Genomic DNA, 26,325 nt, shown 5'->3' on the forward strand with positions numbered 1-26,325 from the left:
ATGCATTAGGGTGCATGGAGCCTTCTAGACTTGGGGTCTTAGTCCCCTGGAGCTGAGTGTCACATTTAAATGGAAGTAAATTAGCTGTCACCGATGCTTGGCTTGGGAGCTGCTGCTATGCCTGAGAGACTATACTGTTTCACTGCGTTCGATGCACATTCGATACAAGGCAACAAGTCATTACAGCGTGCGAGAAAATTAACACGCAATTTCAGTCAAATATCTTTCTTCATCTGAGGAGATGCCACTATTGTAACGCAGACAGTAAATCGCAACACAGAGAATTTACAGTGAGTGCTGTAAAGTCACCTGCTGTTTGCTATTTGGTTTGGATGTCTGCTTCTCCTGCAGCAGCAGCAGCAGCAGCAGCAGCAGCAGCAGACGGTCGCCCTCTCATTATCAAGCCAACATTAACTGTGGAGCTAGACTCATTATCAGCAGCAAAGCCCTTGGGATGAGGTGGATTCGTAGAGGGTGCCACGCAGCCTGACTTGAATGGTTTATGCCTTACAAATCAATCCCCCCCCCATTTTGTAGATATTTCCAAAATGATGTACAGGAGATATGCATTTATCTGAAGGCTTATTTTTATGAAATGTATTGTTCCTCATCTTTAAACTTTCAAGATGTTTAAATTTCTTTTTAAATAATTAAAGGTGGCTACTTTAACATAGACACAAACTATTTGGTAATGTGATGATTATGCTCTCTAATTTGAAAGAAATAGTCAGACGCACACACACACATCATACTGTATTTATGGAGCACATGACTGTGACTCTTAATGCTGTAGAAAATGTTATGAGGCTTCACTGACCCCTTGTGGTCAAAAAATGTAAGACAAGCATTTTATATTGTATGTACAGTATTTATTATACCAATAAGACAACAATACTGAGAGAAGGATGAAGATGCCATATAGTGGCGATGGTGATAACTATTTACCCACGCAAGCATGCGGACACGCACACACAGACACACACACACACACACAGGCACACACACTCCCATTCGCAACACAACGTGGCAACAGTTGACCAACAGTGCAGATGACATGGCTGCATAATGAAAATAGAAAGTGATACTATGACATCAACAGGCACAAACAAGCATAAATAGTGAATTTATATGTACCAGTAACCAAATGTTCCGTCATCTCGCTCTCCATATGAACTGTGTAGTGTTTCAGACTGCAAATATTAACAGAAGCATCGATTGTGCATTGACACGACATCAGAGACAGCGATGCGTCCCGACTGTACAACTGTCCTGCTGCGGCTGTTATCAGGGGGTATTTTATCATTGAGACCATCTAATGACCCACATATACTCAACAAACTTTCTTTTTCTGTCTACATAAAAATCCAACTTCTTTCAGCGATTCAACTCTTTACGCTACAATATCATTTAATAATCTTTAGTTATACTTTAAGACAGAAAAACTCCACTTGCAGTTGTGCTCACCTTCATGGTCTGACTTCTTCGGTTTGTCTGAGCTCTTCCTGCTCTCTCGTAACAATACTTTTTACAACTGTATTTTGATGTTTTATCTCCAACGCTGTATTGACATTAAAAATATCTGAGGATGCGTTCATAGAAATAAAAAAAAATACACCATATTTAAGAAGTGACCTTTCATGATTGATGGCACACTGCATGGCTTTTGATTTATTTTTAACACCTTGTCTAGTTTAAGACCAAAATACCTGGCTCTTGTTACACTGCAGTGTTCATGTATTCAGATTTTTTTTTTACATGTCTTTACAGGACAGAGGGTGGTGGTCCCACCCCACCCCCCAATCTGGAGGACCTGTCTAGGAGGAAGAGTCCTCCTCCACGGGATGGAGAGCATGCCTCTTCAGCAGTGTCTTTAGTATCTCCACCTCCCGCTCTGTCTCCTTCAGCTTCCTACGTAGTGTCTCGTTGGCTTTCTGGAGCCTCTGGTTGTCCTGAGAAAGACACAGAAGAATCATGTGATGTTCGGGTGTATTCAAGTGCTGTGCTTAAGGTAAAAGGTTAAACACTCACTGATTCCAGAGATTCAAACATGGACTTGTTTTCTTCTTCTGGCTCGTTGGGCTTTGGTACAACAGACGCTCTGTTCTCCCACTTGGCACAGTGTCGCTGTTTTCTCTGGGGCACCGGGCTTGGGCACGATGTGAGAGGGGGCGGTGCTGGGACCAGCAGAGCAGGCTGAAGGCGACTGGCTTCAGGAGATGCAGAGGACAACTGGGGTCCGTCTGTTTGAGTGCCGCTGTGGACCCTCCTTGGCCTTAAATGCGGAGTGACCGGTGAGTCTGGACTCCAGTCTTTACTGTCATCTGAGGGGTAAGGGAAAGGACATTCCTCTGAACCTAGAGTGGACATTGACATGAGACAAAATTATTGCATTGTATTTTGCACTCATGAGTAAAATAAAATCTGCATGGCCATGCTGAGCAAATGGACCCCCATGCATTTGAGATGTGACCAAATAAGTCAATCTAGAACCTGAAATATTTCAGTTTCGTACAGGGTGGCTTTCAAACTGCAGGCAGGCAGTTTCATTAATTAAGTGAAAGAATTTCTAAATACAGTTGAGAGGAAACCACCAAGACTCTGCTGTTAATTTCCTTTTCACTATGGAAAACTACTGAAAGCAAGAAGTGAGACAGTGAGGCATTACAGGAAACGGCATGGCCTTAAACATTAGCTGCCACCAGATGGCACATTTCCTGAAGCTTCATTGATGATTTTCTTATGTGAGTGCCATGTGTCTAAAACACCTATTTTCAATAAGCGAGCACATCATTGTCATTATACTGTATGTGATAATGTGGAGAATAGTGAGAGTGTTTGTGTGTCAGAGGGAATTTTACTAGTGCTAATTATGAACCCCCTCACCCACCATCTGAGGTGCCCATGGCGACAGGTGTGGAGCTTGGTGTCGGGCTGTCGGTGGCCACTTTTGTGTTCTTCTTGCACTCAAACGCCACCTGATCCTTGCACAGTTTGTGGCAGTTCATCCCACAGTCTGAGCGAGCCCAAAGCATGCAAAACATGTCAGAACAGAAACTCGCATTAGTTAAACTCCATCAACTGCCTTCTCTTTGAAGGTTATCTGTTCTGCATATGCAACTCACAGACCTTTGCATGCTTACTCTCACACAAACAAACAGTTCTCAGATCTTTTGGAAGATGGGGGAGGGGGGAGAAACATCAGTTCTTACTGTAGACATCGTGTCCTTTCATGTGCTGCAAGGTTCAGCGAGCAACATGCACCACAAAAAAAACCCACATTACACCTTGTTCAGATCGCTCCTTTACATACTCCCCACAAGACACTGTCTACTCTGTGTACTAAAATAATCTATGCTTGAGGCTGAATGAGCAGAGCTGCAAAAATTACCTTTGCATCTGTAGCCTTGCTTGATGACACCCCACAACTTTGAAGGAATATATGTAGAAATGGAAAAGTGTATCAGCAGAGAATTCGCAGGAAAACATTTTGTATTTAATTGCGCACATTTAGCTCGAGTGGTGACTTACAAATCCTGAGCAGTTGTCACAGAAAGTAGGTTTCATATATGTGGTCTCTTGGAAGTTGTGAACAAATCCCAGGCCAAGTTTGGAGCAGATGACACTTGCCCGCATGAAATAAGCTGTGATTTCATCTCTGCTGACGAGGCCTTGCCTGGAAAACACATGAAGACTAGAATGTACCAGAGGAAACACTACTTAAAATAATGAATGCAAAACAGCTCATTTGAGATTTTAAGTTTAAACTGATATATTTAGGACTGCTCCTTCTCAACTGCCCCACATGTAAACCAATTAACATCAACTGAGCAAGTCAAATGGAGGGATCACATGCTTGTCTGTGAGCATCATAAACCACTGGATGTGTGTGAGAAATATTTAGTGCTGTGGTTAAGGTTTGTTATGCAGCTATTTTATGCTTCCTGTTGCTACACCCATCACTACAAATACCACTTTTGCTTCCTCTCCTCCAAAGTCGCAAATCAACTTGCGAGCAAGTGCATGACCTGTTATAAAACACTCACTTCTCTTTGTCCATGACACAGAAGGAAAACGGAAAGCTAGCGGCAATTTTCTCAAAGTCGTCTTGAGAAATGAAGCCATTCTCATCGTGATCGTAATTCTTGAACACCGACTGTGAAAGACAAAAGGCAGACGTCATTATGGTTTGACTAATAATGAACAATGGCAGGGAACAAGAGCAGGCTGGCAGACAAATAGATCAAAAATGATTATGGTTATGTAACAACATTACTGAATAGCTATGCAGAGTCTACACTCAGAAAGGAAGCACTTACATCCACCATTCTCTGCACATGTTTACTGATTGTTCGGGGGTCAGGTTTGGGAGCCACTCCAGATGCCCATTCCACAACCACTGGAGGTCTAGAGGGGGTAGCTGGCTGATAGATAATGAATTAGTCGTTAAAACCGTGTTTGAATAGGCAGGTAAACATGTGTCTGAGCGATGTTATTACACAAGCAAATGCACAGACGGCTCATCTGAAGCAGAAGAAACCAGGACTCAAAAAGAATTTCAAACTAAAGAACTTAAAGAAATAGCTCAGAGTCAACAATCCATGAGTAGAGATGTACTCACTTACTTCCCAAGCTTAAAATAGTAAGATTGATGCCTCTATCACAAGAAAACTTAGATTATAAATATATCACCAGTTAGCTTAGAATTACAACTGTAAACATAGGAACACAGCTGGATCGGTTCTTTCTAAAGTCGACAACATCTGCCTCTTAACAAGTTTAAAGCTCACTAATTGTTATGAAGATTAAAACCTGTTGAATTCACGCACGTTGAACAGCTCACGTTGAACTCCAAAAATATTTGAGGATGAGTTGAACAGCTGCTGGCAGGAACTTCAAATTCAGCTAACAGACATGGAAATTGTGTAGATTGCATTGACGTAAAGATAGCACGAAGGTGAACACTATTTTTTTGATATGTGGAACTGTTGCTTTATTGTGAAGTAGTGTCAAGAATCTCTGCTTCTATCACTCACAGGTGCTTTGCAGTTCCTCGGCTCCCGGGCGTAAGAAAGTTCATAGATGTCATCTTCAGTGTAATATAGATCCAGGGACAGCTATAAGCAGAGAGGGGGGGAGTGTCAGAGGATGAATGAAAAAAAGAAAGAGCTCTTTGTATCTGTAAAATTCTTCTTGGAACATATTTTGATGGGATTTAAATTGGGTCACACAGGGTAACTATTATCTGTTCAAGGGCACTCTGTTGTTCAAGTACGATTAAAGCACCACACATGTACAATGCAGCGATCTGAACTCGCTCTCATTCACACTCAGTTTGTCACCCACACACTCATAGATCATGGACTGTCATCACTCCCACACAAGAGCAGGCAATCCACATGCTGTAACACACTCATTTGCATCTGTGCTTGTGTTTAAAACTGAATCACATGCACACACGTAACAAGCAAAAGAGACTACCGTCAAAAGATGGACCAGGTCCTTGTTGGCGTCAAGCTTGGGTGGGATCTGCTGGAGCTGGATCAGATCATTAATGTGGCTGTAGAGAGCTTGAAGCTTTTGAACGTTTACCTTGTTGTCCTCCACATAATCTGACATGGCCTCATTGACTGAAATCAGGTCTTTGAGGTGGACACCAAGGATAGGGATTTTAAAACCTGTACACTTGTTATACGCTTGCCTATAGTTGTCATAGTTTCGGCAGGAGGACAGCAGATCTGTCATTTCGTTCAGTACCTGAGGAATAAAAGAGAGGGGGGGGGGGTTTATACACTGGGTGGCAAAAGAGTGTATGACTTTGATATCGCTGTCTGACATGGCGACTACCTTGATGACCTCGCTGGGCACGTGTGAGGTGGTGTCCTTCAACCTGGAGATGGAGCTATGGCAAAGCCCTCCCACCACTGCCATTAGTGTGTTGTAGTTATGCATAAGATGAAGACACTGGTGGACACACACACATAAATAGAGTACACATCAGTCCATCCAGACACACACACGCACACACACACGTATATATATATATATATATATATATAAACACACAATTAAACTTGTTCCAGGTAGCCCTGGTTATATAACTCACAATAAAGCAGTTACATAAGCCACTTGAAATGTTGGGCTTTTTCTTACTGCGTACCGATAGCTCTCTTTTTTTTTGGAAGTGCCTCTCTTTTCAGTTCTCTAATTCATGCTGCCGCTGGAGCATTATGGTGTGAAATTTGTTCTACACCCTTGGGATTTGAGGTTGAGAGTAGTGAGCGGCAGCAGACGGGTGCATTAATGTTCCAGTGCAAAAGGTGAAGTCTTTTAGAGGCTGTCTAACGGCTCCCCGAGGCCGGCGCATCACTTCTCACAGGCATGCACGCAGCTTCACTCTGGAGTGGCTAGAACAAGCATGGTCTGATCAGTCACTGCACTCACAGGCCATTTCTGTTTCCCACTTCAACAAATTCCTTTAAAAATAAGTGTATTCTACTTGATAACTCCATTAGCCCGTATTCAGTTAATATTTTGCTTTTAGTGAAATTTTTTGAAAGGCTAAAAGCCTGCAGTGGAGCTCTTGTGAATCAGTACTAGCTTTGTGAATATGCATTATGCAACTCACAATTAAGTAACATCTATAGTGTGATAATAGGCTGTCATTAGTTAGATAAGGTGCACATGCAGAGAGGGAGGACGTGGAATACTGGTCCTTTCTTTGCTAAACCCCAAACAGAAACCGTCAGACGAGTAGTGAGGGGCTGAATAAACCACTACCTGTGCCACGTGGATAAACTTGGTGAAAACCTCAGCTCTCAGCTGAGCAGTCGGCCGACTCAGCACCATCAGCTGTACCCACTGGGAGATACCATTACACAGGGCGATGGAACGCTCCATTAAGGGGATGTCCTTCATGCAGCAGTTGCGGATATAATTCTGGTAGTCCACAAACTGGTGGGGGAGAAGAGAGTGTAAACAGATGCACGGAAACTGCAAGGCATTTCCTTTGGGGAGGAAATACGTACCTTATGCCTCAGAAAGACAAATATAGAAATAATTTGTGTGAAAAAGATATGAACACTCTTTGATGTTGTCATGTATACTAACAGATATCCTGCAGAAGGACTTAAACTCCAGGAAGGTGAGATGCTCAGCCAACTCGATGGGCTCCAGGTGGTCAAAGAGAAGAGAGACCTTCCTCTTTTTACTGCTGTTAGCTTTGATCTTCTGGCTGGCCTTCCATGACCAGTCCCGCTCACTGCTAGGGGAGAACACCACCACAGTCACCATGAGCAATTCAAAATATCTTGAGTATGTAGTCCAGATGAGGCTTTGTGAAGAAGCTTCTGCTTTAGTCAACAAAGAAAGTGCTGTCAAGTTATTTAAAATAAAAATTTCACATAAGGTTTAATTGCATTCGTCAGTAATCTAAAATATGTCAAGTTGAGTAGATCCTGTGAGAATTAGAAGATAACGTAAACATTGGGCGTCAACTTTTTTATGCATTCTAAAAAACTTCTCCCTGTTCTTAGGAAATATTGAGCATGACAATAAAAAATATGAGTCACTTATTGCTTCCTGAGCATCTCAGTCCACAGGTTTACAGTCAGAGGCCTGCAACATTTTTTCATCAATGTTTTGTAAGACCACTGGGCGGGATTTACGCTCAAGGAGAAGTTTGCACTGCAGGCACTTGGGCAAAAAGCCCCTTTTGACTTTCTGACAGAAGTAAGGTTTAGGAAAATGTGGTTTCAAATAGAATGTTTCGCATCTCTGTTTGAAGACTCTCTTACTTCTCTGTGCGTGATTTTCATACATTTTTTTTTAATTTGCAGCAGACTAGAAGCAGCCAAGGTATATTATTACCCTCTACAGCTCTGCAAGAGCACAATTATTTGTTTTTTTCTGTAATTAATTATTTAAAATAAATACTTTACTGTGCCCAACTTAAAACGTGTGTGGGCAGGTGCAATGAAATTGCACCTTGTAGATCTGAAAATTCCCCTTATTCTCTGTAGTCAAATAACATATCGAGTTAGACACCAGGGTTAGAGAGTAAGTTATGAATATACATATACGGGATATGCGATATCAAATCATGGCCTGTATCTGTCAAACAGCAAGAACAATGACTCTTTACAGCTATTTCTGAGGCTTGAAGGTTTCTCGATCGTGACTGATTTCAGTACTTTGCGTGACTGAACTGTGTAGGCCTAGTGTCTCAGCTGACAGCTGGTCAGACTTTAACACTTACATCCATTTGGTCTCTAGGAGAGAGCAGAGATGCTCCTGTCCCTGCTCTCTGATCAGCTCCCGGAGTTGGTCCAAGCTGTCTGACAAGCTGTGGTGCAACCGGAACATCATCCAGAATTCTTGGATCCAATGCCTGGAGGTCAGAGATGAAATCATTCCACTGCTATAAAATATTAAATTATACTTCGACATCTCTAAACATATGTTTATGTGTTAAACTGACCTGATGAGGTAACATATCCTCTGGCACTCTGCTGGCTGCTCATTGTCCATTGCTGTTTTAAATGTAGCAATGGTGGTTAAGGAGCTGATGACTGACGACGATGGCAGTAAAAGGGTTCATTAGGTGCAATTCAACCTTGTATTTTGCAATATTGGAGAACCTGCTGATCTACCATATTGTTGAGAAGAGGAGAGTGAGAAAATGAGCATATGGTTGATTTGCCTACAGTGTTCCCAACCCATTAATAAAAGTTTCCAGTGACTAAACAAAAAGGCAAACAGAAGTTGCATTTGGTGATGTGGGAGGATGCAACTGCATGAAGCAAAGCTGGTGAGCATCACCGAATGAATCACTCTGGCATACAGAAGAAAGCGAATAACAAAATGTGCGGAAAAAAAATACACAATCAGTGTCTCGTTTATGGTCGAACAACTGTTGATGAAGATCCATGTTCCGTTCTCGTCGTGTTTGGCTTGTAAATGTATATAGTCTCCACACAAAAGCCTTTACTTATCATATGAAGCGGCCTTTATAAACAGTCTGACACTGTGGATCTCAACTGGCAGAAATCAGCTTTGAGTGATGCGCATAAAAAGGCTAATTGCGTCATGGGAGCAGAAGAACAACCCACGCAATCCCAAGGCCAGACAGTGATGAAGGCTGTTAATGGCCCCCAAGTCTCTTCCCTGATCCTAACCCACACGCTGAATTCATTTGATGTATCCTTTAGGGTCTTCAGCTCAGAATGAGAGGGTTAAAAATAGCAGAGGGGCATTCGCTGTTGTGCGCTCTGACGTGGGTTTGTGTGAGCAGGGGCCTCATTAAGCAGTAGAGGGACTGCGTTTATATATAGTTGAAGAGGACTTGTATGTGAAAGAGGCAGAGGTAATTAACACCTGAAACCCCGATGCAGCTCGCCAAGCCAGTAAGCTCCTCTGAGAGGCTTCGTGACGCTACTTCTGTTTCCTGAATGGAAGCCTAGATTACGGGAGCTCCACTCGGGTCACAAGACACAGCAAAGTCAGGCTTGTTTTTTTCTTGATGTGAAATGGGCAAAATTAAAGAGATGGAAACAAACATTTAGAGAGAGACCCAATAAACTACAGTGAGAGATTCAATGTTACTGAACTCAGGGCCCGGATTAAACGAAATGTACGGACGACACAAGAATGGTTAAAAAAAACAGGAACAGAGAGCAGGAATAAACTCAAATTACAGCTTGATTATCACATTTTACACAAGCAGCCACAGGCTGCATTGTAAGCTTTGTACAAGCTTGATTGCCCGTCGCTGTTGACAACCAAATGAAGTAGCACACAGGAGAAGCAGCGATCCCTCCCATGTTACATTAGCATTGCTTGAGTCATTTGGCCTTGTTGGGATAGTTGAAGGATATAGAGAGGTGAGTCTATCCAGCAGATCGCTGGAGGAGATGAAGAGACGGTGCATGGTCAGGGTGATGTTCAGCAAGTGACTGCTCCCACACACACAACCCTTGGAGTCTGCAAGAGAAAACACGGACACCGTGTGTCATCAATGATGCTGCAGAGAGGAATTTTCTGTTACAGATAATGCAATTATTAGGTGTTCATATTTATTGTGGTGAAAATGTCCGAACAATAATCTAAACAAATGTAGAAGTAATAGAGTTAAAGCCTCAATTAATTTCTTTTAGGGATGCCCAATTTATCATTATAGTACTGGCATGGTGACACAACGTGATAAATGTACGATTTATTGTTTGGTTTTTTTTTTCTAATCTATTGACATCCTTTATACAATCATTTACTTGGGGATGCTGCCCCTCAGCAGACTCCCACAGGTTAGCCAATCAGAAGAAACCCGGCTTTTAAGAAACTAGGCTTTAACACAACTGGAGCTAATGCTAAGCTACTATAGTGGGAAATAAAGAGCTGGAAATCAGCATAATAAGACCCTTCAAGTTCCGTTTGTGTCATTATTTGAGTTGTTTTCAGCAAAAATGCCCAAGCAGTTCACGAGTTCCAGCTTATTAGCTTTTTTGTCTTGAAGTCAAAGCACATTGCAGGGCCTCTTTTTTTTCACATGACTTTTACACCTCATAGTTTTGAGATCAAAATAGAAATGAGATTATGAGATTGAGAGATGAGGATCTCAGTGCACGTCAAGACAGACAACCCATTTTGCCTCTGAATTTAACAATTATCTTCACTCATGTCGGATATCTTATTACCCAGAACTGTTTCCCAATTTGTTAATTGATCTGAAAACTGAATCAAGTTCATATATACACGTATATGTGGACTCAGTGTTGAGGCAGTTGATGAGTCGGGGAAAGCTGTAACTGGTTATTCAGGATTTCAGGATTAATCATTGGCGCCATGAGTTGTGTGTACATGACAGTAACATCTGAGAAAACCATATCAGAGACATTTCCATCAGGGGGTAGTTTAACCATGTGAAAATCCAAACAAAAACACACACAGTAATGCAGGTTGTCATAGTCCACAGGGCCCATTTGCTTCTTCCTCTGACTGTGTGAACCTCTGCTGTTAATGTCTCTCACTACCTTTTTCTGCTCCCCTTTTTCCTCGCATGCAGACAGTATCTCTTCCTCTCTTTGAGAGCAGGCCACCTTTCCTTATCTTGGCTGTCTGTATCTACAATTTTACGACACGCAGAGAGGGAAACTTTCTTGTCCACCACCTTGGAAAAGAGCCGTGTAAAGTAACAATATGAGAGCTGACCTGAAATGTCAGAGGATGCTTTTTTTCTACCTACTTAAATTCTGCACAACTTAAAACCACTGGTGCGTGCAGAAAATGAATGGTCAACAAGAAGAGGAAGAATATTTGACTGCAGCTTTGAAAATGTGTCCTGTTATTTATTAGTTATTTTCGATCCTCACTTCCCCCGGTGACCGTGTGGAAGTGTCCTTGAGCAAGACACTGAGCCCCTATTTGCTCCTGATGGCCCTGCGACAGACAGGTGACCCGTCCAGGGTGAACCCCGCCTCTCACCCAACGTCAGCTGGGATAGCTGACCCCCCCCCCCCGCGCAACCCTTTACCCTTTACGAATAAGCGGTATAGAAATGGAAGGATAGATGGAAGATGGAAGAATCCATTATCCTGAACATTTGAAAAACACTTCAACTTTAAACAAGTCTCTGCCCAGAATAGAGACAGTATCTTGACACTGAGGGAATCAGGCATCTCTGGACACACATACCAGCAAAGGAACACACAGAAATGTATTTCTGGAGTACATTAGTGAGTACCTCACAGAGGTAAAAGAGAAAATAATTGTGTGGAAATAATGTATGAAAATTAATAAGACAAGTATTGAACACATTAAAAGAAAATTAGTCAAAAACAAATCATAGAAAGAAAAGCTTTGAGACTCAATACAAAGGTGCTCAGTCCTGTTTTGTTTTTTTTGTTTTTTTTTCAGCAGCAGCAGCAGCAGCAGCATTCTGCGCCAGATTTGGGCAGCACAGTGGTGAAAGCCATATCGCCTTTAAACCATATCACCTTGAAAGTACGTCTGACACCATGGCAACATATTTTCTAATCTTTTTTATCAGTAAGGAACTGGCCTCTCCATCTGCAGCTGACTAATCCAGCCATCATTTCCTGCACGGGGTGTGTTTCTGTTTGTACGACAGTCTGCAGCCAGTGGACTGAAAATGACAAGTGAAACAACATGTAGAGTGTCCAATATGGCACAACTGCTTTCATGAAGTTGTGACGTGTTAGTATGTGTTTAAATACTTGTTCCTAAGAACCTGTTCTTGCTTGAATTCCTGGATCTACAGTTGTTTTATAGTTCCCTATCTACTCACTATTTAGTGTGAAGTGTGGCAACACACGGCAGGAAATCATGACTCTCCATCAGGTAAACAATTGCCCCATCCTTTTTTTCACAACGTTCCAACCACCAACCCTCCCAGTGCAGGGTTAATTACAGGAGGAAATCCCCTCTGGACTGTCTGTTACTGACTGGAAAATTAGGAAAGACGCCCACAACAGTGGAACTGTGTGATACTGTATGGAAATAAACACTGTTGGGCACGCAACACCTGGCATACTTTAAGGTTATCTTCGACATTTATCAGCGGCTCCAAACCTGCGTGCTGCATTTCCCTGTTTTGACAGAGGCTATCAGCTGCATGATCCTTTTGTTTTAGTAAAATCCAAGTCAGCTGCAGGACTATGGCTTTCTCTCTGTACTGTGAGCAAACAATCACATTATACAGTAACTCTACAGGTAACACTGTTTGGAATTTGCACTTAGAAGTGACAACCCCACAACAGAGCTACTTATACCACCACCACCACCACCAACACCCCCCCCCCCCCCCCCCCAGGAGAAATGGAAAAAAGTGGTCCACTAATATGACTTCATAGCAGATATTAGTCTTTTTAAGACTCCCACCGGTTAGGAGTGGATGAAAACTATAGCAATATGGCAGAGACCTTGAAACAGCTTCAACAAGTACTGGATGAATGACGAATAAAAGAGCTGGAGCAGATAGACATAAATGCTTCTATCAAGCTACTTAGCATAAATGCTAAGTAGCTGGATACAATTGTAAAATGAAGGGGTAGTTGAGTTCCTCATGAGTTCATCAATTTAGAGATCCACTGCTGTAGAATAGAGCGATACAAGTGCAGAGGTGAGTCTTTAAGTTCAGTGTGTAAGGTGCAGAGGGATCTTTTGGCACAAAATGAATTTATAGAGCGGGTTCTCACGCACACAGCCTGACATCTACAGTCCAACACTTTCTCATTTTAACACAAATGTTTGCTCCTGCTTGTTTGTCTCATTCCATTTGTCTCTCTCTCTGTCTCTCTCTCTCAGCAACTCCATAGAGCTGAAGCTGGCCGGCCGCCATGGTGACCACAGCAATGGACTTTCTTCCAATAATTGAGAGGCCAAACTGAGGATCCAGAGGAGGAACAAAGAGGTGAGGGATGAGAGCAGAGACTGATGGAAGAGAGGTTTAATTCTTATTTCCTGCAGTAAGGATGGGATAGTCTTACAGCATGATTGGTGGAGAGAACTGACAAACCCACATCCTGTAACTCCTGTTTTTGTGTTTGAATTGAACTAAAACACAAGTTTCATTAATATAGCAAAATTTGAGGGAGTTTTCCCCAGTGACTGCAGCTGGGCCGTTGAACACTGTGCGTGTATTTGGTAGGACAGTGCCCATAAAAAAACCTCTCCATGTCACCCCCCAAAAATGAATTTGGATTGTTCTGCAATGCAAGAGTTTTAAAACTCTCTAATTATTTCCACCCTAATTCTTTACATTCTGTCTTCCTCAATCTCTAAAAGCAAAGTATTTGGCTCTGTGAGTGTATTGGACAGACTTCAGGGAGTGTTTCGTGTTGCATAGAGACGTGGCTACATGAAGACACTTCAGACCCCGTTGCTACGACTGACAGCCCTCAGACAGTTCAGGAAGACGGGGATAACTCAGAGAGCAGAAGGGAGAGAGGCGGTGGGCTTGGTGCCTTAACAACAGATGGTGCCACCCTGGTTTAATTACAGTAAAGGAACATTTCTGCAGCCTAGATGCTGACCTCTTAGTAGTGGGGCTACATTAATTGCATCATAACCAGAGAGTTGTTGTTCCTCATGGTCGCTGGGGACTCAATCACACGAGACTGGACAAAGTTTCCAGACAAAGTTATTTCCCTATATGATCAACAACATTTTTAGCATTCTGAATAAGTGGCGCTGACTATCAATTTTGTGTTTTGAGCAGACAAATGATGCTGCAAGCCAGGTTCAGTTTCATTGCTAGATGGAACTAAAAGCACATGCCTAGTGGCCTAAAACCTGCGATCACCCACGAATGTGGCTTTTGAAGTCGACAGCAACAGGTTCAATCAAAATTTACTCCCCGTGCAATGACTCCGCAGTAGACACCACCAAGAAGGCCCAAGAGACGAATCCTTAATGCTATTTTCACGAAACTTTCAGTTTCTTTCTGATGCACTGACTGCTTTTCTGAGGTTGAACGTGATGCATCAGAAGAAAACCAAAAATGCAATGCAATGCAGGTATGGAGCTCAAACAATGGACCATAATTTCTCATTGTAGAATCAAACACCAACATACTGTTTGATGTCTTGCAGGTTAAATACGAACAAATAAAAGTCTATAGAAATACAAATTTGCTGCAACTTGCATTTAGCACACAAGAGACACATTGCAGCTCAGCGCAGTGTGCGGCCTGATGATGTCAACCGCTATTGATCCGCACCTCATAGTGCTCTGCATTTCAAAGGCTGGCCAGCATCTGAGGACCACTGTTTGGGTAGCTGACCTTTGGACTCAGCTGGGCATGAAGCAGCCATCAGGTAATCCTTCAAATAGCTCTTACGTGCACTCTCACATTTGAAAAGGTGGCAGGACCCGGGGACCTTAGGGGGTTTGCCTGTGATGTGGGACAGGAGGAGCAGGATGGCGCTCCATTTCATCAGGAGAAGCCATTCAAGGAAAACCCCAGTCATGACAGACAATACTGACAATCTTGATCACGTGTAAAAATAATTGTTTTACATCATGTGTCCAGAGATCTGCATGATAATTAATATATTTTAGGCTTCCTTTCCTCTTCTTATTTCCTTAAACTTATCATGATAAAATGAGCCTGTCATTACTGCCCACTTCTTGTTCTCCACTAATAGATGCAGTTATAGGATGTCATTTTATGTGCAGCCCATTGTAACGCCTCTCCATTGCTCCATTTGTGTAACCAGGCAACAGCAATTTGAAAGGTTCTCTTTTCACAGACGCAATCACCATAACTCTGAGAGCACTCCAGACAACTTGATGAAGCCGATGAGCTTTGCTTGATTGACCCAGCTCCAACCTACTCAATCACTGCTGTGCCGTGTTCTTAAACAACAACCCTCCGTAATATGGCGAAAGTCTCCCATCTTACATTCAGCTGAATATCAGCGTTATCATATTAAACAGCATGTTCACCTCATCTTCGTTAGGTTCAATTGGACAATCTAATGTGATCCAATAAAATTTCTCGACCATCAATTCTGCCTTTACAAAGACAGTAATGCTCAGTTTTGATTGGTCGGATTTAATGAATTTGACTTTGCGAGAGGGGTGTTGGAATACACAAAATTTGCCACCACTCACTGTGACCTCAATAATAATCATAATCATAATGAAGAATTGTTACTCTTCTGATAGGTTCAACAAAACCTGGAAAGGTATTTTCTCAGCGCTAGTGAATCACATTAGATTATACCCACTGAAGTGGCCAGCTACCGTCATATTTCATATGATGAAAACAAAGAAATATGCACAAAACCACGGAGAAAAAAAGACAACAGCAAGCATCAGCGGGAGTGATTTCATTTTCAAGGCACAAATTCCACCATTAAACAAATTCATATCCTCTTCACTTTGAAATGCAAAGCCCAACAGTCTTTTCACTCAGAGGCTTGTCTAAACTCGCCAGATAATCTTAAGAAAAACCCCTGAGGAGTTCCTCAAGAGTGACATGATCTCTCTGAGGTTTGGCCCTCTCAACCCAGTCTGTGCTCTTACTGCAGACCAGCATATAAGAACGCATCACTGCAAACATGCATGTGCTGATAAGTATTCTTCCTTCTCAAGGTGAACTATCAGCTCAGAGGACTTACCGAAGGACTGCAAACATGCCTGGATGAGCTCCTCCCAGCTGCCCCCCTTGGTGAGGGGTCCCAAGGACATCATGGATTTCCCTGTGGTGGTCTGGGCCGGGCTGGGTTTATGGAATCTGTGAGGACGGCCAGGAGGAGACACTCTAGACCTGGAGCTGCATCCTTGAGTAACTCTCCTACAGAAACACAAGGGGGGGGGGGGGGGGGGGGCCCTCTTATCACCATTACAACATGTTCAGACCACAATCTTCAAATTAATAAACATATTTAATATATTACACTTTGAAGAGTCAGGGGCGGAAAAAATATAGCTATTGTTTGAAGTTAAGAGGCTACGCTATGATGTAGATATTCATTGTTCTCGTTTCCTTCCTCTAACTTGGGGACATACCGGTTGACTGCGGACATCCAGTTGAAGCTGATGAGTGACCAGTAAATAATTCGTTTCAAACACATGCGGAGAAGCTCGGAAAGTAACATATTTAGACAACGACCCTTGTGCGTAAAACTTGGGTCGTTTTACTCCTCTTTCTGGCACAGATCGAATTAAATATGTTATGTATGGCAACTTTATTTTTGTAAATATAACTCTGCTGACTTAAATGAACGGCTTAAGCGCGCGCAAACGCACACACAAACACGCACAAACACACACACACACACACACACACACACACACACAAAAACTGGCATCAAACTTACGCATCGTCCTTTCCCTTTTCGTCCGTTGCTACACTTTCGTTTTGGTTTTTCTCCTTCGCCTGACATCCCATGGCGAGGTACTGGGCGACGAGCGGTTGAACTAGGCTGTCCATCTGTGTCCTCCTCGATGGGAGCATTTCATCGCTCTGCTCGGCTCGGCTCGGCGCGCCTCCGCGGTCTCAGCAGCATTGTGCTGACTCGTCAATGAGCATGACACAATGGAGACGCAGCCAGCTTGACTGTGGGTGGGCTTGTCACTCACACACACAGGCAGAGGGGGCTATATGTACTTCAACAGTCATTCTTTGCTTCAAAACTTTCATCAAAACTGTTAAGACTCTTTCTTGGGTGTAAAATCCAGCGGAGAAATCATTTATTGTCCTCTCATTTGATTTGAGTGATCATAGTGATCATATTGCTGCCTCCAACTTATGTTTCAGTACTAATATGAAATCATATGCAATCAAAACGAGGGTTCACACCTTGGGGTCAAAAATCAACTGATTCCTTTTGTTGTCTATTAGTTGTTGTTTTTTTTAATCAAACTAGGGAACAGGAACAGGGTGGACCTTCCCCTAAAGATAACAGTCAGAGGCTGTAGGTTCCTTCATAGAGCCAAAGGTGGCTCAGATAGGATATTTACTTTCAATGGCTTTAATGAGGTCTGCAGACTCCAGTCACACCAGTGTGTTTTGTCCCGAATGAGTCTCCACAACACACACACTTTGACTACAAAGTGACAAATGGAAGAGTTATAAAAACTGTCATGATTTTACAGACAGATAATAGATTAAGCTGAGCGACTGACAAAACACTGCTCCGACTGTCTCTTTGTTTAAGGAAAGGAAGACACGGACAGAAAGGTTTTACAAATAATATTCCTAAATGAAACTAGGCACTTTTTAAAAAATCTTCTTCCTCTCCTCCTAATGTTTAATTTTTTTTCGGTAATGTAGAGGAAATCTAGGGGCATAAATCGTTACTTTTATCATTAAATATTTTTTACCTTTAATATACTAGGTGTGTCTCACTGAGATTAAGAGACCTGGACAAGACAGGAGTATTTAAAACAAAAACTGAGTGAAAAATACAGAATAAATTAGAATTACCTATGGACATTTTGTGAAATAAGCTCTGGAGTTTTGTCTCCTCCGGCACTGGGAGTTGGGAGTACCCAGCGTGGCCAATTATACCAGATGCAAACAGTTTAAGATAAGACCCCACAGTGCAGTGCCTGTGATTATGTGTCTGCTGGCTGATACTAACTTCGGTTTGGGTTGATGTGTTTCCACAGACACCAAAGTGTGGGTATTATCAGCTTCTGGGTTCTACAAAGATTTTATCTGGAGCTCTTTCCTGTGTCACTGTTGCTCCCAGACTAGTCAGTAATGCCTTAAGCCTGCCCCCATGTGGCTGCTGGCTCATCTAAATGATTTGGATCATTTTTTGTCAAGCATTAAAACCTCCGCAGAACTGACCACATAATATATCACTGCTAGCACAACAATAACGAAAAATGCCTCTGACTTTCAAAGAAACTGAGACAACCCATATAGTGGTTTGGGTTGACCACTGTGTCTCCAGCCGACCTTTAGCCAACCACAAACACAGTCTTGGTAAGGACATATTAGAGGGAGAGTGAAAGTAATGAAACACACGTTATTATTGCTGGAGTGATTTTATCAATCCTACTCCAATCCTGTTTCTCACATTAGGGCCTCTGACATCACTCAGCAACACATTCATGAAATACTCTTATGCATAAATGTGTTCTTAAACACAATAGGATTTTTTTTTTTTGTCCTTCAGTTTGGTCTTAAAGACGGGAAGCAAAGCCTGATGGGAATGGTCTTTGCTGTTGTGTACCTCTTGTAACAGAGTGGTGCAGGAATGAGTCATAAAACACAGTAATAAATGTTGAACCTCTCATTCCCTTGTCTCAGAGTCAATTGCTTTTTCAATGGATTTTTGGGGTAAAATGCCTGAAATTCCTGTGGTTAACACAAGCTTAATATATTTTTAGGTTGTTTTTTTTTTCTCCCCTGCAGCATAAAATAACGACTGTAACTACAGCAATTTTTTAAACTTAGAAGCTTTTATGTGTAGTGAAAAAGGTGGCAGCTAACAAGTACAGAGGTTTACAAGGTCGTTAAACATCATCACACCCAGGAGCACAAAGCTTAGTTTTTGTGGTGATGTTGAAGTCATGCGTCCATGGTGTAGTTTGGCCTCTCACTTCTTGCTATTTAATTTACGCTGAAAAAAAAACGAAAACATATGCGTTACAGAACTTTTATTTACTGTCATAATCCAAAATCAAAATCCCTTGGTTGAGGGAACCCAAGGTGGTACGAACATCCAAGTTGGTCTAAAAAAAAAAAGGTCATCTACTTGCAATCCCGCAGCTTGCAAAAACTGTACAAGACATATCAAATAGATATCAGGAGCGAGGAGTTACATCCATCTTTGTTTGCAGTGTCTAAGGCAAAATTGATGGTTAAAAATGTGACTGAACATAATCCTCAGGCTTCACCTTTCCGTCACTGTATTTTTATTCAGAATCTGCAGGTACTGCTCTTTAGATTGTACTCTTCGCTCTGAACTACAACAGTTGGTTCATTTTTGGTTGGGGGGTGGGGTGTTGTATTATTTTGTGACTGCTATGTAATACCAAATACTCAATTTAAATCTATTTTGTAACCGCAAACATGGTTGAGGGAGGCCGTTGAGCAGACGCCGAAGGTCAAACCCGAAAATAACGAGGATCATTTGAACGCCACATTTAATTTTTTGACGTGAGAGTCAAGGTGCTAGCGTTAGCAAGCGCGCTACATGACGGGCGATGAGTGTGGCCGCTTTTGCCGCCGGTTAACGGACAAGTGTTAAGTGTTAAATGTTAAAGAGCAGCAAGTCATTAACAACTAGTCACTGAAAAGACTCCAAAGTTTCGGTAAAGATGGTTGTGGACGATTTAGAGTTCATGAATATCCTCCGAGGGAAACGCATCAAACTGACCCTCAAGACTTCCTCTTACCTTGGTGTCCTCCAACGCGTCAATCCTAACAAGTCGTTGGTTTTGGTGGACGGTTAGTGATATTCCCCCTATTGTTAGCATTTCAGTTATTCTATACTCATTAATGCTTAATTTTCTTAATTGGAGTTGTGAAATGCCTTTTAACTTTCGTCCAAAAAAAAAAGGGAGGGAGGGGGGCCTTGGCGGCGCTTGCTAAATTCATGATGGCCGTCAATTCCTCTGGTTTCAGTTGTAAGTGGCAGCAATGGGTGCAAGTTTCCCGGCTCTAAAGTATTCTTCGGACATGAAATCCTGAATGGTGAGTCCACACACACAGTCACAGCATTTCTTGCAAAAATTGGGATAAGTGTTTTTTTAATCGTCTTTTTCTATCGGTAACAGTGGAATTCACCAATGATGCAAATACCAACCGAGGGTGAGTGTGTTTATGCGGTAAAAGTTCTCTTTCTGACCGGTCCCACAAACTGACACATATCACATGTTGTACAGGAATATTGTTGAACCCAAAGAGGAAGATCACTTAAATGTGAAGAAGTTCCAGCCATACAAGAACAAAATTATGTTGGGTGAGTTTTGTAAACATTATTTAACAAGTTCAGGCTTCCTCCCTCTATCACCTAGGAGCTCTCATAGCATCAGGAAAATCTAGAAAAGTCCAAGCATTTGAAAATGACGTATTTAGTAGATGGAATATCACAAACAGGTCGTGACTTCATAGATTGGAGAACAGAAACATGGTGCCGAGCTAAATTCCATTTTATGGGTGGAGCTGGATAATGAACCCACAGTAACATGATGTGAGATGCATCTCTGACCCAGTTGAAATTATCGCTCTCTTTTTTTTAAATTTTTTAAATTTTTTTTACAGATTATGATGATGAAGATGAGGAGTACATCAACTTTGTTGTCATTGATGAGTTCCATGAGAAGTTCGGACCTGCAGTAAGTTGACTGAGCGACGTGAGACATGTTTGGCACATCTATTTGAGTTAAGAAAAGCAATGTATGTTGAGGTCTGTTGTTTTTGAAAAATGATGTGTGAGTTTCCATCCTGCAGGTGATGCACATCAAGAAGCAGCATGTGGTTGGTGTGGGAGCTGAGGGAGTTGAGGTGTATAAGAACGGGAGACTGTGTTGGCTGCAGGTGATATGTCTGCGAAAGATGCTTAAAGCGGTTATACTCGATATTTTTTACAACAGTGTCAGTTATTATATGTGATGTTAGGTGTTGCTCAGTGAGAATAACGACTCAAGCTTGATAGCAAGTTTTAACTTTTAATGTCTGGCTCAGAGTATTTCTAGTTTTGAACATTTACCGCTCTCAAGGTGTCATTTTTAGCTGCAGCAGGCCGTTATTTTATCAAAGAAAGAAACCTATAAAAAGAAAAGAAGCAAAGCAGACACCGTTAATGGATATCTGGTGAACATAATTGAGTATTTTACAGCTAAAGAGCCAAAGATTTCCCTCAGGAGGAAAAAACAAAAAAACAGAAGCACATTTCCAAGGGGAATTATAGAGCTGCTCCGTCTGCTGGATGTTGTACCCTTAATTCAGACCAGATCAGGCGCTGTGATGAAAACGCTGGTTCTCTTGATTAATTTTGGGACAGACGTCGTAGCTGCAGCCATAGTGCCGCTGTAACCAAACCGCAAGATGCTGGTCACGCTGCAGCAGCCAGTCACTTAAGACCAAGGTCAGACCGCTTGCAGGAAGAAGCTCATTCTACCATGTAGCACTCTAATAGGAATGCACGAAATTGATTTTTTTTTTCTTTGCAGGTATGCAATATTCTATAACAGATATGGCCAATAGCTGATATTTATTATCTGTATAAAAAAAGAGGTTGATATACAGTATTTCACATTTGTACATTCTTAAAAGCCCATGCAAGTATTGTGATTCTGAAAAACTTAACACTTCATTTCAAAACGTTCAGCAACACCCATAAATTATGTTGAGCGCATTATTTCCTCATCACCTCTTGTCTGTGAACGAAGGAAGAAGAGACTTGCGCAATACCCATCTGCTGGAAAAGGCACTCTGCTGTGTACGGAGCAACAGCAACATGGAAGTGATTTCCCCTTTTCCTGACCTGTACAAACCTGCGGGTGCAAAGATGAAAATCAGCACACCGTTACAGTTCAGAACACGAGTCACACAGATGGGCCTCTTACTGACACGCCCACATCACTGCAGTGCCTGATTTGGTTGAAAACTGGCCTTAGGAAGAAAAGTTACATCAGATTCTTGGGTTGTTTTAGTTCTACCTTGTTGTTTTTTTCCATTTTGGTATTCCTCCCGCCTGTAATTTTGAAATGATGTTTTCTTTCATTTAGATTGCCACTAAAAACAAGGTGTACCTGTTTGATATCCTGTTACTTGGAGCCCGAGCCTTTAAGAATGGACTCTCCATGATCCTGGAAAATAAACACGTTCTGAAGGTGAGCAGTGCAAACAGATTCTTTTGTCGACCACATCATTATTATCACTGGGCTGCACCTGACTAGCAGAGCTGATTATTGACATTTGCTTCTCACAGCAAGCTGATTGATACGACCTTTGTTTCTTAAAAGCAGCTCCAGTAAATAGTAATAATTGCAGAGGTGATCTGTGCATACTTCTAACTTAAAGGTGCACTGAGCCTTGTTGCCTGATGTCACTTCCGTTGATGTTCATTGTAAATACCGAACAAAAACAGAGCAAACTCGCCCCTCCCCATGTGTTTCCATAAATGTCATGAATGCGCATCGACATCAAAAATGGACCTGTGCTACGCTAACATCGCTGAGTGAGCAAACTCCAACTGTTTGGTGAGTAAATTTATCTTCTAAGTCTTTATACAATATCTTTATGATATTAGGTTATGAATTACAGCTGATATATTTAGAATTATTTTGTTAGGTTATGAGTTACCGCTGATATATCCAAAATAATTTATGAGCTTATGCGAAAGAGACACTTCTTGTAGAATTTGTCCCTCCTGGAATTGATGCTAATACGAGCTAGGACCCATAGAGTAAAGTAGGAATAACAAAGTATTACACTGAAAAATGGCTTACGAGTGTCATAGCTACTGTGCTACTCAGCTACTCAATCAACTCTGCTTATTCCTCAATGTATGCACGTGCACTAACCCCCCCCCCCCCCCATCCCCAACCATCTTGTCGGTGATTGGCTGGAACGTGGTTTATTATGTTTATGTGCACATCCTGTACACTCAGTGTTTGTTTGCCGTTTGTGAGCCCTGCGTTGTCTCCAGAGATTGGACTTTTTCATAGTGTATTCAGGGGGGGGCAGCAAGCGGATCAAGGTGAGATGCCTGTGTTTTGAAACAAAAATGAAATCGCGCTTAAACCATGCAGCAAGGCTTAGTGTACCTTTTTAAACCACTGAAAAACATATTTGTAAGTCTTCCAGGCACGTGTACTGAACCATTGTACATTTTCCCAGGTTATTCATGACTGCAGAGCAATTGCTGGTTGTCTGAGCTCACAGTTTGGAGTCAAGCTTTCCAACGTCTTCGACACACAGGTGAGTGTATGCCTAATATTCTATTGTTGTTGCTATCATGGCGTGTCTCTCACTTCATTTTGTTTCTTTCTCACATTTGAAGGTGGCAGATGTCCTGTGCTTCTACTCAGAGACGGGAGGCTTCCTTCCCGACAGAGTCAGCACTCTCCAGGAGGTGGTGAATTTCCGCCTGAAGGTGCCCTCATCCCAGCTCTTATCACTGCAGATGAAGTCACAGCTCACCAAGGTACAGTCTGACGTAGCAACAGGGAAGTATTATTAGTTGTGCAGTTGTCAGTTTGTTTTCTAATTACTACTGCATGGCTTTGCAGGAGGAAACAGCGATGTGGTGCAAGCGTCCGTGTCCCATCCCCCTGCTGAAGGTGATGGCTCTGTCAGTGATCCATCTGCAGCCTCTCAGGCTGGTGCTGCTGGATACTCTCATGACTGACTACATGGCCCTCGTGGATTCCTACCTCAACAGCGGCTGCTACGCCCTGGATGATTTGGAGCATGCATGCATGGTAAGCCAATGGAATAAACCAGTAGGACTGTCAGTTTGAAGTCATGGTTCAGTGTGATTTTGATAGAGAAACAAAAAAAGTAGTGCTTTTTTCCCCCTTTTTTATTAACAAACTGTTGCTCTGTTGTCAATACTGCTGCAATCAGTTTCAACCTACTTTTATGAAATCTTACCTAAGAATCATCATGACTGGTATTTACTACCAATTGTCCAGTCCATCTGTCTTTGTCTGTCTTGGTCTTTGTTGACTAAAATGATACCCTGGAATCTTCCAGCTCTATTGTATCACTTGCACCACTTGCATTTGCTCCGTGGGGCACATGAACAAACAACTGTCCCTCTGCAAAGTTTCCATGTTCATTCATTTAGGTACTGCATGTGAAACGCTCATGAGCAGATTAATTTTTTTTTCCTTAAAAATTTGTCATAGTGACATTAACTTCGCTCATTTTGCGTCCTGCAATAGCTTCTTTGTTGAATTCCATCTTGTTAGGTTTAATCTGTGTTCTTGTGGCTGGAGTAAGAGAGGAGGGTGGGGCAAAGCATTAACTCATCAAAACCAGGGTGGGGCAAAGCATTTACTCATCAAAACCAATTGCTACTGGTTGGTTAGTGAGGTGGCTACTAAGTTGGTGCATCAAATATTGTATGACACTGATGTGTGATATCAAAATGAGAATTGGGAAAGGTTTTTTTTTTTTTTTTTTTTAATGCACTCGTTCCTAAACGTCTCGTCCAGGGGAGCGTGCTGGAGTTGCCCAGCGAGCTCAGGCAGCTGGAGCAGATGCGTAGTGAGCGGCAGGAGAGGGCTTCCAAACGTTACCCTGTCACAGAGCAGGGTCTGCTGGCTCGCTTCAACCCCAAAAACCCGTCTCCATCCAAGACTTCATCTTCGGCACAGGAGCATAACCACATGCAACCAGACTGCTCTGCACCTTCAACTGTGGAAGCACCTTCATCAACACACTCGGACCCTCACCAGTCACCCACAAACCCTTCAAGAGTTGCTGAGTTTTCTTCCAGCCAGTCTGTGGATATGCATGCCTCCCCAGACCTAACAGTTCAAAATCAAGTCCCAACCACCTTCACTGACCGAAAAGAAATCTCTTTTCGCAGTTCTCTATCTCTAGGGTTAGGCAGAGGACGCTCAGAGGTGCTAATGGAAATGATGGGACGAGGTAGGCCCTTTGGGCTGGAGAGATCATCCACCCCACCCTTACCTCTTGTAGGAAGAGGCTGTCTTCTCCAGATCCCACCAACCCAGATCCCAAGATCACCTGGTGACTCAAAACCTCCTGGTGCAATGGGGGTGATCTCTGACCCGATGCCCTCCCAAGAAGGAACTGCCCAGTCTGCCTCAGCTGCCACTGACCCACTCAGCAACACTGTGGGTTTGGCAGATGGCAGTTTTTCACAGAGCTCCAGGTCCTCACTCTGGCAGTCATTCAGATCCTTCAAATACTGAATACAGTGGCATGAAATCAGTGGGGACTATTGCTGCTCAGTTTGTAATTCTCTAGACACACCAGTAGATGGCAGTAAATCTTGTGTTTTGTTCAAAGGTTTGTTTCACATTAAGAGGGACTTAAACTCAGTTTAAATGTTGCATGTCAGTTCATTTAAATATAGTTCCAAAGTTTGGCGTGTGTCTTTTCCTGTACTTGTTTTATTTGTTCGAAGAGTATACGCCACTTTAGCATAAACACTGTGATTGAGTGTAATAACCCTAAACCCTTGAGCAGTAATGTTTAAAATGTAGATGCTTAAGTGGTGTTATCAAAATAAATAATGATAGATTTAAAAAAAAAGAAGTACAAGTGTTTCTATAGTTATTGATCATTTTTAATATATAGAATATATTCTGTTGCTGTGTAACAATGACTCTGAATGCCAACATATTTTAGATTTGGCCGTTGAAATGCAAACTACAACAAAAAACAACACCACATGCCCATTAAATGTTAATGTGCTGAGCTGAGAGTGATAGATGGCCTCTACAGCCTGGCTTATGTGTCACAGTTAATTGATTGTGAAAAAGCAGAGTTGGGCGTTGATGGATCTGCTGTTAATTGAGCTCAAACATTGCTAGCTAGCGCTTATTTTTGTTTCTTGTGGCCAAAAAAAAACCATACGGTTTGGCACATGCAGGGCAGTGATGCAGAGCCTCTGCAGCGTCATTCATCACTGTAGTTCAGAGTGGCACGTAATCACAGGTGGCCAACACCTGCTGTGTTCTACATGAGCACATAAAGCAGATCTTATCCATCTAATTTGCTGCTTGAGGTGCCGTGCAGATTTTTCCCCTGGATCATCAGAGGTGCTGTCTGATCAAAACAAGGCATGGACACCACAGCAGGGCATCGTTTCAACCTGCAGAGCAAATGGCCCCCCTGTATTAATCACATCTTATTGCTGAGGT

The 26,325-nt window shown here is 42.3% G+C and overlaps 2 protein-coding genes and 1 long non-coding RNA gene across 4 annotated transcripts; 2 read left to right on the top strand and 1 right to left on the bottom strand.

The window, feature by feature from the left end:
* Nucleotides 1–866: 866 nt before the first annotated feature.
* On the bottom strand, nucleotides 867–17,056 carry LOC147246682 (RAS guanyl-releasing protein 1-like). 2 transcript variants are annotated; one of them, XM_086182850.1, is made up of 17 exons: nucleotides 16,839–17,056; nucleotides 16,137–16,312; nucleotides 9,871–9,978; nucleotides 8,477–8,537; nucleotides 8,255–8,386; nucleotides 7,108–7,258; nucleotides 6,778–6,951; nucleotides 5,845–5,961; nucleotides 5,479–5,754; nucleotides 5,034–5,114; nucleotides 4,317–4,421; nucleotides 4,044–4,153; nucleotides 3,529–3,673; nucleotides 3,389–3,425; nucleotides 2,888–3,013; nucleotides 2,029–2,354; nucleotides 867–1,949 (listed from the first exon to the last, which is right to left on the bottom strand). In XM_086182850.1, exons 1-17 carry the CDS (start codon nucleotides 16,973–16,975, stop codon nucleotides 1,815–1,817), a joined length of 2,397 nt encoding a protein of 798 aa, XP_086038976.1. In that variant the 5' UTR covers nucleotides 16,976–17,056; the 3' UTR covers nucleotides 867–1,814. The 2 variants fall into 2 exon arrangements, with proteins under 2 accessions (XP_086038976.1, XP_086038975.1); XM_086182849.1 differs by having other exon boundaries at nucleotides 7,108–7,261.
* On the top strand, nucleotides 13,330–16,265 carry LOC147246683 (uncharacterized). Its single transcript, XR_015109807.1, has 3 exons — nucleotides 13,330–13,423; nucleotides 14,756–14,828; nucleotides 16,111–16,265. It is a non-coding gene; the product is annotated as an uncharacterized LOC147246683 (long non-coding RNA).
* Nucleotides 17,057–19,628: 2,572 nt separating the features above from the next.
* Nucleotides 19,629–25,711, top strand: exd1 (exonuclease 3'-5' domain containing 1). Its single transcript, XM_086183337.1, has 11 exons — nucleotides 19,629–19,924; nucleotides 20,102–20,170; nucleotides 20,254–20,287; nucleotides 20,362–20,438; nucleotides 20,741–20,814; nucleotides 20,930–21,016; nucleotides 22,210–22,314; nucleotides 23,324–23,404; nucleotides 23,487–23,630; nucleotides 23,716–23,907; nucleotides 24,646–25,711. The coding sequence occupies exons 1-11, from the start codon at nucleotides 19,795–19,797 to the stop codon at nucleotides 25,369–25,371; spliced, it is 1,719 nt and encodes a 572-aa protein (XP_086039463.1). The 5' UTR covers nucleotides 19,629–19,794; the 3' UTR covers nucleotides 25,372–25,711.
* The last annotated feature ends 614 nt before the right edge of the window (nucleotides 25,712–26,325 follow it).

The sequence above is a fragment of the Aulostomus chinensis genome, chromosome 17, assembly GCF_037954235.1.
Source record: "Aulostomus chinensis isolate RoL2024-O1b breed Wild chromosome 17, RoL_Achi_v1.0, whole genome shotgun sequence".
NCBI lineage: Eukaryota > Metazoa > Chordata > Actinopteri > Syngnathiformes > Aulostomidae > Aulostomus > Aulostomus chinensis.

Coding starts and splice junctions, on each gene's coding strand:
- LOC147246682 (XM_086182849.1), bottom strand. CDS start 16,975: ATGCTCCCATCGAGGAGGACACAGATGGACAGCCTAGTTCAACCGCTC. Junction 4,154..4,316: donor ATGTGCAGAGAATGGTGGAT/GTAAGTGCTTCC, acceptor TGTCTTTCACAG/TCGGTGTTCAAGAATTACGA. Junction 1,950..2,028: donor TGTTTGAATCTCTGGAATCA/GTGAGTGTTTAA, acceptor TGTCTTTCTCAG/GACAACCAGAGGCTCCAGAA.
- exd1 (XM_086183337.1), top strand. CDS start 19,795: ATGGTTGTGGACGATTTAGAGTTCATGAATATCCTCCGAGGGAAACGC. Junction 20,815..20,929: donor ATGAGAAGTTCGGACCTGCA/GTAAGTTGACTG, acceptor TCCATCCTGCAG/GTGATGCACATCAAGAAGCA. Junction 23,405..23,486: donor CCAACGTCTTCGACACACAG/GTGAGTGTATGC, acceptor TCACATTTGAAG/GTGGCAGATGTCCTGTGCTT.